This window comes from Myiozetetes cayanensis, unplaced genomic scaffold, assembly GCF_022539395.1.
Source record: "Myiozetetes cayanensis isolate MyiCay16 unplaced genomic scaffold, myiCay2020 scf34, whole genome shotgun sequence".
Classification (NCBI taxonomy): domain Eukaryota; kingdom Metazoa; phylum Chordata; class Aves; order Passeriformes; family Tyrannidae; genus Myiozetetes; species Myiozetetes cayanensis.
The window spans coordinates 1,500,300-1,519,822 of record NW_026087566.1 but is presented as its reverse complement, the minus strand read 5'-3'; the positions used below and the strand labels follow the sequence as shown (position 1 = coordinate 1,519,822).

The following is a 19,523-nucleotide window of genomic DNA, read 5'->3' as shown; positions in this document are numbered from 1 at the left end:
GGGTGGAGCTGCGGGAGTGGGAAAAGCGGTGCCCAGCCTGGCCAGGGCATCCCTGCAGACTCCCGGGAAGGGATCTGGGGGTGAAGGTGGGGTCCAGGGGTGAAGTTGCGGGGGTTGCCCAGCCTGGCCAGTGCGTCCCTGCAGACCCCTGGGGAGGGCGAGGGGGTTTGGGGATGGAGGGGGATCCGGGGACTGAAGTGTGGGAGTGGCAGGAGCGCTGCCCAACCTGGCCAGGGCATCCCTGCAGACCCTCGGGGATGGGCTGGTTCCCTCCGCATCCCAGGTGGTCCCCAATGCCCCTGGACAAGTCAGAGGGAGCGTGGGAGATCCCCGCAGTGCCTCCAGCCCCGCAGTGTGGGACCCCCAACTCCTCCGGGAAAAGCACCCGAGGGCTGCTGTGATCTCTCCAACCACACGCCCTCGCTTCCACCACTGGGTGCCCGGCAGAGTTATCCCATCCCGAGCCCAGCCGGCTCCTCCTCCCTCCATCCCTCTGGCACAGAGCTGGGCAGCTCCCAGCTCAGCTGGGGATGAGGACGCTGAGGCTGGACACAGCTCATTGCACCTCCCACCACCCAGCCCGTCCCTGCAGCCGTGGGGTGCAGGGCTCCAGCTTCCCAGGGCTCTGCTTGAGGGGCACGGGATGAAGTGCAACCACAGCATCCAGATGCAGACATATCCCATATCCAGGAGCTGGGTAAGAAAGGCTTTAAGAAAGTTTTTAATAGCTTCCAAAGTTTTATTTTCACACCTCCCCTTCAGCAGGGCTGCCCAGGCCCCCCGAAAGCCACCCAAGGATGTGGAAAACACTGGAAAATGGTACATTCCTGGCTTTCTGCATCCACGGGGCTGCACATTTCCCTGCAAGGCACCCCCCTGCAACGGGAGCCGTGTGGACACCACAGGTTCCTGCTGCGGGGTTTCTTTGGTGCTAAAACCCATTTGCACCTTAAAACCATCAGCACAGATCACCGCAGCTGCTCACACCTTCCCCAGGTCTGCCTGGAGGCAACAGGTCACCTGCAGGAGGTTCAACCATCCAGGCCTGCCTGAATCAAATAAAAGCCCCAAATGCTTGAAACCTGGGGGGAGAGGATTCCCGTGGGGCAGCCAGGCACTGCTCAGCTGGGTGTCCCCCTGCCCAGCTGCCAGGGAGGGGCTGGATCTCCCCCACTTCTGGAGCCATCAAGGACGCTCTGAGTGGAGAGGTGGGAGCGCTGGTGGCACAACACAAATATTTGGCTCATGGGTGATGTTTGGGTGATGCTCACGGTGCCCATCCTTGTGGGATCACCCCTGAGCCTGCAGGAGCCTCACCCCACCCCCTGGAGTCTCCAGGGATCTGAGCAGTGCAGGGAAGGGGATGTCAGAACCTCAGCCGTACAAGCTCAGGGGAGATGGTGCTTTTAATGAGGCCAAGCTCCCCCAAGAGCAAGGGAGCAGGATCTGGCCCTGAGAGTGCACAGCAGAGGGGACACATGTGAGCCAGGCACCGGTTGTTTGGCTGTCCTTAGGAAAATAAATGAATCCGTTGTTTCCCAGCAAGGCAGGAAGGACCCACAGGCCGATGCCAGGATGGGCTTTGGGGATGTAAATCCTCCGGGGGGGCCAATTAAGCACATCAGCATCTGAGCTGTTGTTTTGTTTTTTTTTTTTAAGGCAAAGGGATTATTTTTTTAATTGTGGCAGCACTGGGAGAAGGGCCCTGCTGGTCTCCATGGCTGGATACGCACCGGGAGCTGCCACGGGGAGCAAACACAGCCTGGAGGAGGGGAGGGAATCACCCAGATCCTCACTCCCATCCCTAAACCTTGGAGACTGCTCTGGGGGTGCCACCAGGGGTGCCATCAGGACATGCTGGAGCTGTGAAGTCCCACGAGTGGGACCCTCTGTCCATCCCAGACAAACCTGACATTTGTTTCCCTGGAGTTGAATCCCATCCAAAGGAGGGGACACAGCAGAGTCAAAAGGCTTTGCATCCCAGGGAGCATCACAGCTTCCTGGCCTGGTTTATCCCGTGTCTTAGAGGCCCCTGTGCTGCGTGTGATTAGAAGATAATTAGCACTTCTTAATAATTAATTCCTTCAGCGCAGGCCAAAGGCTCCTCACCTACTCTCCTCCTAATCCGGTTTAGTACCGGTTGAGTTGCTACTCGTCGGAGTGGAGCGGGAGGAAATGCATTTTTCCCTTCCCCTGGGATGTTTCCAAGCTGTCTGACCCCTCTGGCCCTGACGAGCTGCTGCCAGACGAGGGGACGTGGCCAATGCTCTCAGGAGAGAGCTCCTTGCACCGAGAGAGGGATGGCAGAGACAGGCCCGTCCCAGGATTACCCAGAACTTGGGACACTCAGTGGCAGTGGCCGATTCCTGCAGTCGCACCATCTGTATCTGTCTCCCAGTTGGAAAAATAAAGAGCTGGTTTTTTTGGCCGGAGCGAAATAACGTGCGGGGAGGGGTCACAGTGCAGGGGCTTGTGGTGGGACGGGGTGGAACAGCATCAGCTCCAGTGAGAGTCACCCTGCAGAAGGACTTGGACAGTGTTTCCAGACATGGATCTGTGCCACTTGCCCAGCTTTGGCTGGAGGGCTGGCCTGGTCAGGAGCACTGGGAGGAACCGGGTCAGTCAGGATGCTGGGCAGGCTGGAAAATGTGTCAGCAGCACGCTGTGGGACCCAGGCCATGGGGAAGGAGGGGAAGAACCCCCAGATCTGGAGCTGGGCTGCTCAGTGGCAGTGAGGTGCCCTGGGAGTTACTGAGTTTGGGGTTGAAATGGGGCACATTTGGTGTTTGCTCGTGCCAGAGGCATTAGAGGACAGGATCTGGGGACCTGTGGAGCACCAGAGCAGCGTCTGTAGCTGCCAGATGCTCCAAAGGAAGGGTCTGACCACCCCACCAGCCACCTCTGAGGACTGTCAGGTCCAAAGGGTCTATTTTAGAGCTTGGGGAGAGCATGAAGGTACCTTGTATGACCAGAGAGTCTGCATGTCCTGGTCAGCTTTGCTCTCCCAAGGGTATTACCCCATCCCATGGCTCTCTGCGGGACTAGGGGCTCCAGCAGAGCAAAGCTCTGTGGGCAGAGGGTCTTTGGTGCCTGGGCCTTGTCTCGGCCGTGCCAGTTACAGCTGGGGACGGGCAGCACCTGCCAGGCTGTGCCTTGAGCTCAGCCCCGAGCTCAGCCCCAAGCTCAGCCCAGTGTCTGCAGCGCCTCGGCCTCATCCTGGCCCCAAAACCATCCGGGCTGGGCCAAGATCAACACCCACCTGGCAGGCGCCGTGCGCTGAGGTCACTGCCTGGGGAAAGAGGCCGACTTGGCGTCCGCTGCCTCCTTCTCCCCCGCGCCGGCAGCGGCAGCAGGAACGGCCACGTCGCTCTCCCAGACAGGCAGGAACAGCCCAGCTCTCCCCCGGGCCTGTGCCAGGCCCTGCACTGAGGGCAGAGGGTGGTCAGCGGGAACCCACCTGGTGGGTTGGCCAGGGGCTCATCCCCAGAGTTTGCATTTGCACCCTTCCCTTTGAGGACGAGCCTGGGCACTCCGTGCTGGGGGCTCAGCTCAGCTCAGCTCCTCCACAGCCCTCAGGGTGCTGGTGGCCATCGGGTGATGCCGAGGCTCCCGAGGGTTTGGTTTTCCCAAGGGGGTTCAGTGCCTGGAGAGGGGTCTCAGTGCTGGTGGCCGGGGCTCCACTGAGCAGGGGGTGTCAGGGAGAGCCCCTTGCCTGAGAGCTGACTCTGTTTAGGAGCAGCCCTGGCTCTCCTCGACTCTCAGCTGCAGGGAGAGGGATCCTGGCCAAAATGAAGGGCCATTTCCCAGCCTCCAAACCAACTGTCCCCCCCAGCTCTTGCAAGAAGCAGACAGGGTTTTGCTTGGGGTCTCTCCATGTGGTCAGTCAACCCCAGCCCCTCCAGCCCCCTCCCTAACTCCACTGTCTCCCAGCACCGCGAAGGGGGTCCCTTTGTGGGCGCCCCTCGCTGCAGCTCTCGGAGCTCTTTGCTGCTCCCTCTCCTGCAGCCCTGAAAAGTCAGGCGAGTTCAAGCTGCAAAATAATTTATTAAAACCAGATGTGCTCGCTCAGAGCTGCCATGAGGAATTTCAGGGCGCTCCAGCGCTGGGAGGGCCAGCGCCGAGATCCTGCCCTTCCGCCGTGGGGGCGAGACGGGGCCGGGGGCTGCCCGGGGAGCAGCGCTGCCCTCCCAGCCCGCTGCCTCTCCTTCCTGCCCGGCCTCCCCAGGGCTCCTGGAAAGGGGCAGTGAGGAATTCCAGCCATTTACGAGAAATTTTGCCATTTAGAAAAACACTTTCTCTGCATGACTCAGGAGCAAATTAGCAGAGCGGGAAGGGAAGGCAGCTGGAGAGCGGCGGGGGACGGCACATCCCAAACGGCATCTTCCTCCTGCTGGAAGCTGGGATGGGACCAGGGAGCAGAGATCTCACCCTGTTCCCTGGCCCTTTCCAGCAGGAGCAGAGTGGTTGGTCATTTCCAGCTCTGCCACTGCCTTACCTCATAGCCACGGGCACATCCCCTTCCACCTCCATCCCTCACCAGTTCCTTCAGCCCGGAGGGGTTTTGGCACCAAGCCCAGCTGCTCTCCTGGGTTTGGGTGGGAGCGGGTGGATTTTTAGGATTAGCAGGAGCTGGGATGAGCCAGTGCTGAACAAAGCAGGTTTTGAGCCCTGATCCTGGGGCAGAGCTGGGCCAGGCCAAGCGGCCGCTGTCCCACAGCCCCCAGCCAGCAGCACCCGCTCGTGCCGCCCTCACAGCAGAGCCCTCGGTCAAGAGAGGACAGGGCTGAGCACAGCTCTGGGTTTATTCTTCCTGGGAATTCAAACCAGACCCAAGCACCTTCTAACCTTGCTGCTGGAGCTCCCCGGGGCTGCCCAGGTGGGAATGAGAGATCTGGACTGCACACGAGGTCGAATCTCCCTGTCTTCACTCTACTGCTCCCCGAAGCATCCCTGCATTTTTAGCTCCCTTCCTGCATTTTTAGCTCCATCCCTATGTTTTTAACTCCATGAGGACCATGAAATCCATCTGTCCCATCCCTGCAGCCCAAGTAACAGAGCATGGATGTGAAGAGCAGCTCCAGGCCAGGCCTGCCTGGGAGCTGGTGAGGCTCATCCCACACTGGCAGTGCAGATGGTGGATATAACAACCTCTATTTCCAAGCTTTCCCGGATCAGCTCAAAGCACCGAGCCTCCCCTGCGCTGGTGGTGAGCAGTGGAGTGACTGAAACACAAGCAGGAGGATGGAGGGAGAAGAAGGGCTGCAGTGACCCGCCCCAGGGTGAGATGCGGGCGGGGAGCACGGAGGAGCAGGGAGGAGCATCTGGAGCAGCTTCTCCCGGCTCACACCCTCACACAGCCGCTCCAAGGAAGGGGAGCGTGGCTGAGCCCCGCTCCCAGCACAGACAATACAGCCCTTGTGGCCCAGAGCCCGTCCCCGGGTGTGAAGGTGGCGAGGGGAGCCCGAGCTGCCCCGTGTTTGCTTGGCCTCTCGTCCCCACCCAGGATGATCCACGGCCCGGGGCACCCAGCTGCCCCCCAGGGCAGGGAGGAGCAGAGACCACGGGCACAGCCGTGGGAAATCAGTGTCTCTCCGTGCAAAGATTCTTCTGCATGCGGTAGGAAAGGCAGCTACAGGCTGGGAGGGAGTCAGGGCTGCGCTGGGTCCTGCTCCCACATACTCCAAAGTCTTCTCTTGTCTTCTCTCCCCGTCCCCTGCTGGGAAGGTTTAAGTCAGAGGCTGCTCGAGCCAAGCTCGTGCAGCACCCAGAAAACAACATCCTCCAGCAGCAAACCCCAGGGAGACACTGGCAGCAGTAGCAAACCTCAGGTTGAGGTTTTGCCAGGTCACAAAATAAACTGGGACTGGCCCATCTGGCAGGGGGAAGCTCATTTATGGTGCAAATCCCAGCCATGAACATCAGAGGCAAAGCATCCAGCCAGGCAAAGGCAGCCCCTGGGCGAGTCTTTCTCCTGCTGGGGTCCACCTGAGCGTGTCCCTGCTCTGGGCACACCCCACACGTGTGTGGGCACCTGGCCTGACCACCCCAGGATGTTGCCAAAACCTCCCCCAGCCCAAATCTGCCTCGCATCATCACAGCTGGCACAGGGGGCTGAAAAATAATCAACTGCAGCAGCAGAGAGGGGGCTGAACTCGCTCGGTGTTGGGTTTCACTGGCACTCAGAGTCTGACTTCAGGCACAGCGAGGGTGACATCAGGTTTGCAGAGAAGCTCCTCACTGGAGGGACCAGCTCTGGGGCAGGTACAGCCTGGGGGATGCCAAGGGATACCCTGCACAGCAGCCCCACAGGCCTGCAGAGGAGCTGGATGTGCAAACTGCTCTGCTGCTCCCCCCTGACCAGCCTAGATACGAGCAGACTCAACATCTTCAGCTGCCAAGGTCCTTTTTCATTTTCTATTGTGTGTTTTTGTAAAGCTGACAAGGCTCAGCCCCGAGAAATTCAGGGCCAAGTTTCATCACTGCTCAGCGTGGTTACTGTGGGTGACTGAGGGGACACTTGGGTGTCCAGGGGCTGGGGAGTGGCCAGGGGGTTGTGACCCACAGAATTCCATCACCAAACACAAAAAAGGGTGTTTTCTGTGTGCTCAACATATAAGGCTTCTACAGGTAGCTGCTGCCCCACAGAAAACCCACCTCAGATTTCAATCCTGATGTTCCAGGATAAGATCAACGCCAGGAATTAACTGGTAATTGGTAATTTTCAGCGATTCCCCCTCTGATGCAGAGATCTCTGAGCTGTTGGGTTCACCTTTCCTCCATCCTTCTCATCTTGTCCCACGTCACCTCCTCGCAGCCACTGCAAGAGAGCTCGTGCCAACACCAAGAGCAGCAGAACAGTAAAAGCCGAGCAAGTCAGTTTCTTAAAACTTATTTTAATATCCATGTCTCATCTGTTGGGTAGAGCCAAAACAGTCTGGCCTGGTTTAAGTTACAAATTCTTCATACACTTTAAGTAAATGAACAGTGTGGCAATAGGGTCTGTTATTGGAAGTGAAACCCATATTAACAAGGGAGGTGTCGCAGCCAGAATTCTACCAAGGGTTCTTCACTGCGCTGTCCCCAGGCCCCTGGATGGTGTCACACAGCAGGGTCAGTGCCTCTGACACAAAAACTAATCACACCCACAGAGAGGCACACACTGGATGGCCAAGAAACAACGGGACCAGGATAGCAAAAAACCCTCCTAGAATTCTCCCCGATGTGGACAGACACCAAATCATCAGTTTCAGCAAGTGGGATGAAGCACCAACCCTGATTTCTCCTGACAGAGGCTGAATAAACATGTCCAAGCTGCTTGCTGAACAGTTAACTCCTGGCTTAGAGCAGCAGGGATGGAAAGGGCTAAGAAAGGATGGCTGAAGATTTAAAGATGCAGTATTTCTGTTCTTCTGTTTAAAACACTACAGTTTAGAGACCACCTTAACACAGCTGTCAGGGAATAAATCCACTTAAAAGCCCGAGAGTCACTAAAAATGTAGTAAGAAAAACCAAAGTGGCAGAGTTCTCCACTTCCCTGGCCTGTTGTTTAATTCCAACAGACTGCTCCATGTCCCAGTTCCTGATCAGGTTTAAGCCCAGCACCTGCAGCTGATGGCCCACAGCAAGGCAGACAAGTGGCAGTCCTCTCTCAAAGTCTGTGACAGAGAACAGCACTTGCCAGGAGATGCCAGAGCCCCCCCAAACAGCCCATGTACTGCCAGAGCTGTGGGTACAACCCCAGATGTGCCCCCCAGAGGCTCCCCCACCCCATGGTGGTCTGGGGGTTGGGAGGTCGCACAGGGGGGTTTGGTTTTTAACCTGAGTCGCAGCAGTTCAGCACTCAGCTCCGCCCCCCCCCCCGAGGCAAACCCTGCTCCCCAACACTGCATCTTTAAATATCCCTGGCCAAGAGCTCCTGCCACATGCCAGGAGCACTCCAACCTGGCTGCCACATGTTCAAGTGCTGCGCTTGTTGTGTTTTCGGTTTTCCTTCGGCGCGGGGGGAAGAGGGAGCAGAGTGGGGATGGGAGGCTCCCGTTTCACAGCAGGCAGATCCAGCTGAAGGTACCAGACCCCTCCAGGCAGGTTTACAGGAGGGAGAGAAAAATAACAATTAGGGTGTTTGCTCCCTTCAAGAGCGTTCTCTCTTTCCTTCCCATCTGGAATCGGATGCAGCAACGGCAGCAGGAGCGGCGAGTCAGCGAGTTGGAAAAGGAAAGTGTTAAGGGAGAGAGGAAGCTCGGCTGCCAAGTCACCAACAGAGAGGGGCAGACAAACCTTCAGCCTGGGAATGTTCTAACATGAAGCAGGTCGGCACAGATCACACCTGTGACACCTGAGTGCTCCCATCCCTTCCTGCCCGTCAGCCCCGATCAGGCTCAGAGCACGGGGAGCAGGCCGGGGTGTGTCCGCAAACAGAAATAAATTAACCAGGAGCAACCGTTGTGATGAGAGCCACGAGGAGGCAGCTGAAACCTTGTGGCAGCCCGAGCTGTGATCCACTCCCATCACAGATCCACGCAGGCCTGTTCTCCCGGGGCTTCACTGCCCTCCTGGGAAGGTGAATTATTCCTAAGAGGCCGCCCCAAGGGAGCAGGGAGCTGCACCAGCTGCAGAACGGCCACTGCCACCAACCTGCTAATACGGGTTTCACTTGGAGACCAGAAAACTGTTTTCTTCCAAAAAATTGTTATTTTTAAAAAATTGAAATTAATTAGGGGTAAAACACTAACTCTAGTGCCATGAACAGGCAGGATCAACTTTTTTCCCCTCCAAAGGGCAAAGAGTCATATACCATCCCCAGCTGAACCTTGGTGCTTCGAGCTTTTCAGGAGATGTTACCTAAACTTTATTAAAAGAAAAAGAACAATGTTTAAATATCAACACTGGACTAGCCCAGTCTTTTTTTCCAAAGTCCACATTCTTCATATGAAGCACACACGGCGTCCTGGATTCCCCAAGGCTGCATGTTCAGAAGTTCACAGTACATGGAACCATGTCTTTTTGTATTTTTATTTTTTTGTTTCTTGAGTTTCCTCTCCTTGCTCAGAGCAGCCACCCTTTTGTGGTCACTGACTGGACAAACCTCAAGCCATCTCCTATCCACGTGGCTTGGCCTAGAAGCCAAAAGGTTTTCTTGATGAGAGTTGATGTTGTCATGCTCTATGGATGGAAAAAAGCAAGAGAAAAAAAAAAGCACCTGGTACAGGTTTCTTGAGACCCTTGCGGATTCCTCTGTTCCAAAGCTGTTTCTGAAAGTCTTGTTTGTTTTTGTGTTTTTTTCTGTTGGTTTTTTTTTTTTGCCGGTTTCTCAAGCAGTTTTTGGCCTATTACTCTGTCTCAGTTTGAAGAGCTGTTATTGGATGATCCAGAGGTTGATGCAATGGCAGCTCCAGCTGGGCTGCTCGTGGAGACGGATTTACGGATGTGAGGCAGCAAGTAGGGATCACAGGCCAGCTGCTGGACATCTATCCGATCCTCCTTCCGGTAGGCCAGGCACCGCCTGATGAACGCCTGCAGCACCCCAGGGCAAGGCAAGGATTAGCATTTTGGGACACAAACAGGAAGCTTTGGACTCTTTGGGAGCAGGGCCAGCGTGACACCCCAGCGCCGAAATTCCTCCCCCAGACACGGCCCAGCTCCTGCGCCAAAGCTCGTCCTCCAGCAGAGCGTGAGCAGAGGACACGGGGGTTCAACCCTCAGCCCGAAACTACAGCACTCATGGAATGGTTTGGGTTGGAAGGACCTTAAAGCCCATCTCATTCCACCCCCTGCCATGGGCAGGGACACCTTCCACCAGCCCAGGTTGCTCCAAGCCCCATCCAACCCGGCCTTGGACACTTCCAGGGATGGGGCATGCAAAGCCACTGATCCCTGTGCAAGAGGTGAGCCCTAAACACAGAATTCCCGCTGATTTTAGGGGAATCAAGAGGATGGAACTGCCTGTCCCAATCACTGAGTGACCCACAGGCAGATTTACCTTTGCTTCTGGTGTGACTACTGGCTTTGGAGGGAACTGCACCTCGGTAGCTTTCAGGATTGTGTTCTCCTGCAGAATATCTTGTTGTGACTGGTTGTGACCGAAGGGCTACCAAAATAAAACAAAACAAAACAAAACAAAACAGTTGTTAAAGGTTGGTGACAGGCCTTAAAAGCCCCATAACACTACTGTTTATCATCACCTGACATCAGTATTTTCCAGGCAAGCAGCCCACGACTGCTGGGGAGGTGCTGCAGATTCCAGCCAGAGGAGCAGGGCCTGCTGCTCCCACACTTCACTGAACACAAGGGATCAAGCTGGAATGTGTCTGGGGTGTCTCTGGCTCGGCCAGGAGGGATCTCCACCTGCTTCCAGACCTTGCAGGTCTGTTATAGCATGTGTCACCCATCTGAGCTGATGGAGATCCACCCACTCCAGCCTCTGCTGGGCTGGTTCCCTGTGTCTGACTGACAGCTCTGAGCAGCACAGAGTGTGTCAGCCCTGGCTTTCACAACACTTGGTTACCAGGGACTCCTGGAAACAAGAGCCCATGGAATCCTTTTCCCTCTGCAGCCAATCTCTCCTGTTGTCATAAACCCAAATTACCTCTTCTCACTAGAAACCATCTTTTCCTGACCCACGCTTTTCCCTCCCAAAAGCCACCCTAAAAATGTCTGGAGTGTCTCAGGGTATTGAAAATGTTACAAAACAAGAGCAGACCACAGTGCCCATCCATCATGGTCTCAGTGGCAACATGCCCAGTGGAAAGAGATGTCTGTGCAGGATGTGTTTTCTGAGGGAAGTGCCACACAGCAAAACACAACCTGGTGCATTCTCCCCATTTCCATTAGCATGGACTCTGCCTTGGAACTGATGGCAAGGGGACAAGGTGGAAGCACCTAAGTCTGGGGAGAAGGAAGCAGAAGCCAGGGCTGGTCCCAAAAGCTTTGGGAAACACCACTAAGAAAGGAGTTAAATGCCTTCTTACCTTTCTGCCATAGAGACACTGATAAAAGATGACTCCCACTGACCAGACATCAACTTTATTTGAAATCTTTGGAGGTTCTTTCCCAACCACAAAACATTCTGGTGGCAAATACCTGATTAGAAGCAAGTGACAACAGGTTATGAGCAGCAGCTCCAAGTACTTTTGATAATTTACTTCAGAAAGGAAGGAACAAGCTTCTGTGATGAGATACTGGCTTGGGATTCAAGGGACCCCATTTCATTCCTGTGCATCTCTGGGCCAAGATCACCAATGCCTGCTCTCCTTCTGGGAACAGTGATCCCAAGGACCTTCCAGACTACTGGTGTTCTGAGCTAGTAGCACACTCAGTTTCTTTTCACCAGAGCACGTAAAACAACTCCATCTTCCTTTATCTGCAGAGCTGGTATTTGTTGTTGAAAGGCCTTGGCCAACAATCCCACAATGGGAGAAGCACACAGCCAAAATACATATTTCTAGAAACACAAGCCCAGATGCCACGTCCCAGTTAGAGACACTCAGCCTCACTCAGGGTACAGGCAGTGTCGGTTTTAGGAACACAAGATGCCTCAGCAAATGTTCTGTGCAGCCGCTGCCTGTGGTGACATCTAAGAGTCACCCTCAGTGGCACTCACCGAGGGGCTGCTCTCAGCCACTGACACTTGGCACTGAGGATAAAGGAGTGCTGAAAACATCTTTCACATGACACTCAAGTGAAGCCCTGGCTATAGACATCACTGTGAGGTTTTCATTTTTTTTTCCAAGAGATAACTATGGATTTTCACCTCATTTCAAGGGAATAACTTTCCATCTCCCTGATGCACCTGAATTTCCAAATAGGTGTAGTATTCTCCTCGTCCTTGTTTAAGCTGTGAGACAGAGCCACTCTGGACTGTGAAAGAGCAGCCAAGCCCCACTCCAGAGCTCTCAATCTCAGCAGCATATGCAGCTTTTCAGCAGCCCTTTGGATCCGAGCTGGTTTTTGAACGCTAACCCACTGAACAGTGAAAAGCTGCCAACCTCAAAAAGGAGCCGTGTGACAACAAGAGCAGTTTCCAGGGTCTCAAACCTCCAGTGTCTCAAGCTGTCACAGCCAATGGCAGCACACACAGAGCTGACACAGATCCAAAGCTGTTTATAAACTGCTCTTGATCTTAACTTGCAAGTGCCCCAGGCGACGCTTACCAGTAAGTACCAGCCCCTTGCGATGTCAGTTCCATGCCATCAACAGAGTTGTAGCTGTCATCATCCATGATTTTGGAAAGTCCAAAATCTGTGATTTTTATCTCTCCACATGCAGTACCATTGACTAGAAGAATGTTACCTAGACAGAGGACACGAACAGCCTTTAGGTTACACATTTAGCAAGGAAACAAGAAGAGTAAAATTGCATTGAATTCTGGCTGCAGCAGCCTGGGGTAGATGTTTTAACTCTCAAAACCCCAAGCTCCAGAGACAACTCTGCTCCCACCCAAGTGCTAGAACTGATCTGCCCATCCTTGAATGACCCAGTGGCCTGATGTTACTTAGAGCCTCCAGATCCTGAGCCCTATTAACCAGTGGGCTTGATGCCCAGGCTGTTCTGACCCCTCCCAAAGGTCCTGTTGGAAGGGCAGGTCAAAAAGGAGGATTAAGGAGAGAAGTACACACACACTTCTGACTCATCCTGCCCAGAAGTTCTGACTTGCCCTGGCCTCTCAGCAAGCCAGAAACTCTCTCCTTCCTGGCAGTGCTCCCCAGTGACTTCCTAAGCTCAAAAAGGACAATTACTGCTTAAGCAAGAGTCTCTCACAAATCCATCAAGGATCAAGGAGTCAGATCATCAGTGTTTTTCTGCAAGCCTCCAGTGAAGCAGCAGAGCTGTGCGTGGTGGCAGTGGATGAATCACAACTTTGCACAGCTGCAGGCACAGCTCAGACACGGCAGGAACGGAGTGGGGGTCAGCAGAACCAGTGCAACAGCACCACCTCCTGTACACATTCCTCGTGCTGATGCAACAAACCACATCACTCAGCAGTTACACAACGCTGATGAAGTGCCACCAGCACAGGGAGATGAGCCAGGGATAAGTGCCCAAAGAGATGGATGAATTTTTACTGGGCTAGCAGAAAAAAAAAAGTCATGTCACCAATACACACCGCCCCAAGCAGAGCATTTCCATTTCTCCCCCTGGGGATTCCGCCCAGTGGTGAAGGAAAATCTACAACAAGTATTTGGGGAGGATCTTCTCCGTGGCAGATGTCACTTGAATGAATTCAGAGGCAGACCTGAGCAGTCTCATGGTGTGTCCTCAGCTTTGGGAGCTGCCCCACGACACAAAACCCTGACTATTTTCCATATCAACTCCTGCCATCAGATTTTCAGCCAGACGATTACCAAAAGAATAAGCCAGAAGAATGGGAACATGAAGCACACCAGTAATTGTGGGAACCTTTCTGAAGCAACAACAGAAGCTCTCAACAGCAGAATACAAGCAGGACATTAAGAAAACAAACACAGACACTCAGTGGTTCAAGGGTTGAACAAGGAGGCTCCTTTTTCTGGAATGTTACACTTCCTTGTTTTATGTTGCAATTCTGGGAGACAATACCCTTTCCACAGCATGTTCTATGCATTTTTCTCCTTGCAAGCTGGTTTTCCCAGACAGCCCTGTCTCCATTTGTCTCCAAAGGAAGCTCCCCCATGTCACCTGCAACCCATTACCTTGTGTTACATCCTGAGGCACCTCAGCACAGCATACCTGGTTTAAGGTCATAGTGTATGATGGGAGGTTTGATTTCATTTAGGTATTTTAAAGCATTCACAATCTGCATGATAATGGATCGTGCCTCCTTCTCTGACATGAGCTTGTGCTGCTTCAGGTAGAAGTCCAGATCATTCCCCTCACAGTATTCTAACACTGTACAAAACCTGAAAGCAAAACAGCAGTTGTTGTGATTAAGGCACCTGACAGAAACCAGAACACTTTGTTATTGCTTGTCTGTAACTCACCTATTTGGTCAATACATTAAATTAAGAGTCTGCCAGCCTATTAATTCTTTTCTAAAAATAAGCTCCCAGGAGCACAGGCTCAACAGTACAAAGGTCAGAGATCCCCCATTAAAGGCCCAGAAGCTAAAAGCTGTATTACCTGGGGTGTTTGCCCAGGCCAAAGAATAGGATTTACCACATCTGACATAACACACTGGTTTGTGGAAAAGAAAACCAGTGCATGTAGAAAGTACATCTCTGCAGCACAGTCTAACATTGGTGGGGACATTCTCTGGAGTCTTCTGGGAAGTTTTAAACACTTTGTCTGCAGTGAACAGGCCAAAGCAAGGGGAAGGACAGCACAACTCACGAGTCAGTATCCAGCGAGAAGTAGTCGTAGAGTTTAACTATTCGAGGATGATCCAGTTCTTTGTGAATTCTGTACTCTCTACACGCATGTCTGAAAGCAGCAAAGTCTGAGCATTAGTCATACAAGTGACTTCATTCTTAGTTCTGCAGATAGAGAACCCAGACACACCACCCAGCAGCATCAGCTTCCATCAAACTCATCGTGCTCCTCAAACTCAGAACAGGCCAGGGAAGGAGGAGCTGCACAGAACAGCTCTTGGGAACCACAAACCCCTCCAGTGCAGCTCCAGGGCTGGCAGTGCTACAAAATAACTCCTCTTGATTAATGGGACTGCTTGCCAAAATAGAATAACCTCATAAATCCTTAAGGGATCCGAGATAGCTGAATGCAAAAATCAGCAAGTTCTAGAAAAATTCCATGATGCTCAACAGCCCAACTTCCAGGCTTCAAATTCAGCTTTGTCTGTCCCAAGGACTTGTTGGGGATTTAAGATCACACCTTTATCTTGGAAAGTCCAAGGAGAAGGCTTGGCTGCCACTCTGGAGAGCTTATCTAACCCATGGCATTAGGGAGCAAGAGCTACCAACACCAAAAGCTTTCCAGTAAAGAATTTCTTCCTAATATCCAATCCAAACCTTCTCTCCTCCAGTGTGAAGCCATTTCAAAGCACTGGTGCTTTGAAACCTGGTGCCAGGGGGCTTATACAAAACTCTGTGTGTGTGTGTGTGTGCACATTTATAACATTTTTATCTGACCATAACTTTTGCAAGTAGCTCCTGGGTTTCTGAAATGTGGCAAACACAGGGAAAAATTGGCAGACACCACATAACCAAATGCAGGAGGAGTTTGGAACCACGGCTGGCTGCTTTACAGACCCACTTACTTGTGATAGTTTTCTTTCTTCTCATCTCTCCAGTTTTTATTTAACTGGTGTATTTTCACAGCTACGTATCTCTGCTCTGTTAAATCAAATGCCTGCAGAGAGAAGAGCTGAGGATCAGTTGGAATCCCAGCTTCAAGTTAACACTGCAAAAGCAGACAAGCTCTAACAAACCAATATCCCCACACCCAAGAAATCAGCATTACGACACAGTGAGGGGAAAAAGCAAACCCACATTTTGAGGTAATTAGTTTCACTAATGAAACCAAGCAACCCTGAAAACAATTGAATATTCTGTGCTTTGATCTGACCTTCCCCATGGAATCTAACTCACGCTGCATTTACTCTGACATTTTACCACCAGAGCTACAAAGGGACCAGAAAGGCCAAATTAGGAAAATTAGACAGTTATTATATTGGGAAAGACTCTGCCATTATGCCCCCAAGTCCCCAGCTCATTTTCTACACTTGGTTAAAAAAAACCAAACCCAAAATACAGAGGACTTTTCAATACTTTGTTTCACACTGGTAGCTCAGCTCTCCAACTTGGAGCAAAATGTTTCAGCATATACAGAAGCTGGAGAATTCAACAGCAGAGCTGTGTGATCTTGTGTTGCATTTCCCCCTCCACTTTTTTTTACTATTTAAACAGTCCTTAAAGAATGGGCCTGTGGAATTGTGCTCTTGGAAAAATGCAGATATCTTTTACCTCGTCTGAGAGCAGCAACACCTAATAATTCACAGGCCAGGGCAAAATGCTATTGTAAGCAAACAAGGATACTCTGTGTTCATCTCAAAAGTCGACTACTTAATTCCTAATGCTGAATGGATTGGCCAAGACCCTGGAGAAGAAGGGCCAAGCGTGTCTTCCTTTTAATAACACAGTTATAACTCTTAAGAGCAGTCAGGTATGAAGCACTTCATACCCTCCTGCTTTCATCTGTGGAGCCAAAACTTCCTGCTTAGTCAGCAAAGCCTCCAAAGAACAGCTCAGAGAACTCAGACACAGCTCACAGTCTCTTTTTTCCCCACCTGAGCTGTCTGGTACCCTTAGTTTAGGTACCTCTTGCTGCGCTGCATCAAAATAATAAAGCACTGTGAAGCTTCCAATATTTGCATTGGCATAGTTATTTTCATCCCAGCCAAATTCAACATGAATTCAAGACTACTGAGAGCAGAGGGGGAATACTGAGGACTGGAAGGGCTCTAAGCACAACAGTCAAAGAGCAAGCACTAAAGTATCCCAGGTCTTGGCTGTCAGGAGTGCTGACACACAAGGAATCCTCAGTTCTAAGGGAGTCCCAAAACTACACACACGAACACACACCCAGTCTGCTACTTCAGAGTGCAAAATGAAGGCCCAAGAAACAAAGCCTTTCTACCCCCAGGAAATGCAGGCTTTGCTCTCATTCCTGGAGCTATTTTCTCTTCTTTGCAGAGATGTTCAGACTTGCTGTGCCATCTCAGTAAGGCTGAGGCGCTGCAGGTGTTTGTGTACAGCACTTGGACAAACAACTGGTTTGCTTCTCTGTCCTGACAAAACTCGGAAGACTTGGTGCCACATTTTCTTGACAGGTGTTTGCAGGAAATTTGACCTCTGAGGACAAGGGCAGCACCTGAAAATCTCAACTCTGCTGCCTAATGCAAGCCAGATGCACCGTGAGCTTTGTCCTCCCTTCTTCCCACCACAGCCACACACAGAATTGAGAGAACAAGTGGAAAAATTCTGCTTCCTACAGTATTTCCCTGCACATTCAGATTCCACCACAGATTGCCACTTCAAATTTACCTTATATACTTCACTGAAGCCACCTCTACCCAGAAGATGTAGCAACAAATATCTATCATTTAGCGTCGGATGATCTTTAAATCTGGTGAGAAAGACATGGTTTGAGAACACTGACAGAAATAAATCACAGCTGAGAAAAAAACATTCTTACTCTCAGACAGAAAATGATTAAAATAGTGTTAATGACTGACAGATTTGATACCATTTTATCACTTTGCTCTGATAAAAGACTATATAATGGTACCTTGATGTACTTGAAGCCTCCAAGTTATATCACTGTGCTACCCCCCAATCAAGTGACTGTTGAGTTGTAACATCAAATTAAAAAAAGATTGTCAAAGGAACAAATAAAAATTGCTTTAAGCTCTTATCCCTGGCTCCCGTGTGCTTACTGTGAATTATCTTCATTGTGTATCCTTTTCAATTCCCTGATGTGTAGATTCCTAACCCTCTCTAGCCGTTCCAGCTCCGCCTGGATCTCTGCTTCTTCCTGCTCAAGGGAAAACCGAGAGGAAAACACAACACTGTGTGAGGTACTGCAGGTGGCACCTGGAAACACAAATGTAATTCCACTTCCAAAGAGGTTACTGGCAAAAAAAACTTGTCTGGGAGATGAGAGGGATGGTCAGAGTCAATTAAGAGTCAGGTGGAAGGTGACAGGAATGGAAACTGACTGGGCAGTTCTGTTCATGCCTACACAGACAGGAGCTCACATCTCCTTAATTTTTCATATTTTAACATTTTCTGTAATTAAAAGCCTTGCTCTCTGGTCCTGCTCCTTCCCTAAGTGCTGTGCAGCTGTTTTTGTAGGAATTTCAATTCTGCTGGGACAAGAGAAAGAAGACAGCCCTCAGAAGTAAGGGCAGGGATGTCACGATGCCACGTGGAGATGGGGCAGTATCCAGACAGGATGGGAAATGTGAGAGAACAACACTGTGTCCTATTAGTGGTAAGTGCCAGAACAGGTCAGAACGTTCCTCAGTGCCATGGGGAAGTTGTGACAACTGTTCATCCAGTGGGAAGTTCAGGTGCCCTCAAACACGACAGGAGAATTCTCATCCCTGTGGCCAGGGCTGCAAACCTCAATGAAAACGTGTCCCTTGAGCAGAATGGTTTGTGTGTGTGACTCAAGGGACATCATTACCCATCTGTCTTGTGACTCTGCTCCTTCCCTTTCCAACTTGCTCTATTTTTAGACATAAAGAATGAGCCAGTTTCCAAAAGTGGAGAAGGGTAAGCTCAGACAATGCCACGATCCCAGCACATTACTTCATTTTCCACCAAGGTTCCATTTCCCAATGGATTCCTCCATTCCAGGGTGGCAGTGCCACATGGCAGCAGAGGTGGACCTGCAGTTAATCCCCTGGAGCCATTGTGGAAGCTGTGGAGCCAGCATTCCCCTGCCCAGATCACTTCCCTTTGTTCACAGGTCAATAAAGCACAATGGGCACAGTGCCAGCAGATTCCATGTGTGCAGGAACTTTCCCTCCCACTGAAAATACCAAGGAGTACAGAGGCATTAATGAGGCTTTGAATGCAACCTGTGTGTCAAGGTTAGAGGAAAAGAACTAAATGTAGAGCTCAGGCACCACCTGAGAAAAGAAGGGGCACGTTTGCCCACTTCCTCTTTGTTTCATTTGGAAAGGAAAACTCCCTGGCCTCAGCAGAGGTCACACCTAACCAGGAAATGGCAGAAGACATCTATTTTTTTTTCTTCTTCAGAATTTCATCTGTTGGGAGTGTCCCAGAAAACTTATTTATAGGTCACTGCAATCACTTTCAAGGTAACCAACAGCTTATCTAAATATAACCTCAGCTGCAGGTACAGTTCCTGCTGAAGCCAAGGTATTTGAGAACAAATGGCCATTGCAGCTGCCTAAACAGGGCTGGTTTGCAACAGCCCAAGGGATTTTATTGGACTGATAACGCTGGTTTACTCAATATTGCAAAGAATTGGAAAAGCTGCATTTTGTTGTTGTGTTCTCCTCATTTTCTTCCCTTGCTCCATTCCTTCCTGTTCCCCCACGTTGAGAGCTCAGCACCAGGCAGGTCACAGTGACAGATGTATCAAAAGAGTGGAACTCTCTGCATGAAACCCTAACTGTAAGGACGCAGAAATCTATTTATTGAAGCAAAGAACATCTTTCCTGAATACCACTGCCCTGGAAAAAAATTATTACAAAATCCTGGCTGTCCCCTTCAAGCAACAAAAAAATATCTCACTTATCAAAGAAGGAGTAGTGACCTCTACAGAGAAATGCTCTTGTTCACAGAACTCTGCATCAAAAAGCCTTTGCTGCAGTCAGTTCTTACCTTTTTAAGATGACCTAGTCTGAGTTTGAAGATTTCTTCCTGTTCATGATACTCTGCTAATGTTAACCTGCACAAAGGAGAAAGATCCAACACATTAGTTTTCAACAAAATGAACAGTCTGTGGAACACACATCCCCAGTGGAAGTGGCAAATACACAGAGTAAATCAACAGCCAGCACAGAAATTTTTAGATAAACTCTGCAATCCAGATTTTTCAATACTCAGTCTAAAGGAGAA

General features: G+C 51.2%; 1 protein-coding gene across 4 annotated transcripts in view; it reads right to left on the bottom strand.

The window, feature by feature from the left end:
• Positions 1–6,873: 6,873 nt before the first annotated feature.
• The window catches only part of TLK2 (tousled like kinase 2), a 42,626-nt gene continuing 29,976 nt past the window's right edge, over positions 6,874–19,523 (bottom strand). For all 4 annotated transcript variants that reach the window (XM_050327651.1, XM_050327652.1, XM_050327653.1 and 1 more), the window contains 10 exons: positions 19,287–19,353; positions 17,366–17,463; positions 16,974–17,055; positions 15,188–15,279; positions 14,305–14,394; positions 13,705–13,874; positions 12,150–12,288; positions 10,968–11,079; positions 9,980–10,087; positions 6,874–9,513 (listed from right to left, as the gene is read on the bottom strand). In XM_050327651.1, coding sequence (XP_050183608.1) covers positions 9,340–9,513; positions 9,980–10,087; positions 10,968–11,079; positions 12,150–12,288; positions 13,705–13,874; positions 14,305–14,394; positions 15,188–15,279; positions 16,974–17,055; positions 17,366–17,463; positions 19,287–19,353 — 1,132 coding nt within the window. In that variant the 3' untranslated portion in view covers positions 6,874–9,339. The remainder of the gene's footprint in view (positions 9,514–9,979; positions 10,088–10,967; positions 11,080–12,149; positions 12,289–13,704; positions 13,875–14,304; positions 14,395–15,187; positions 15,280–16,973; positions 17,056–17,365; positions 17,464–19,286; positions 19,354–19,523) is intronic.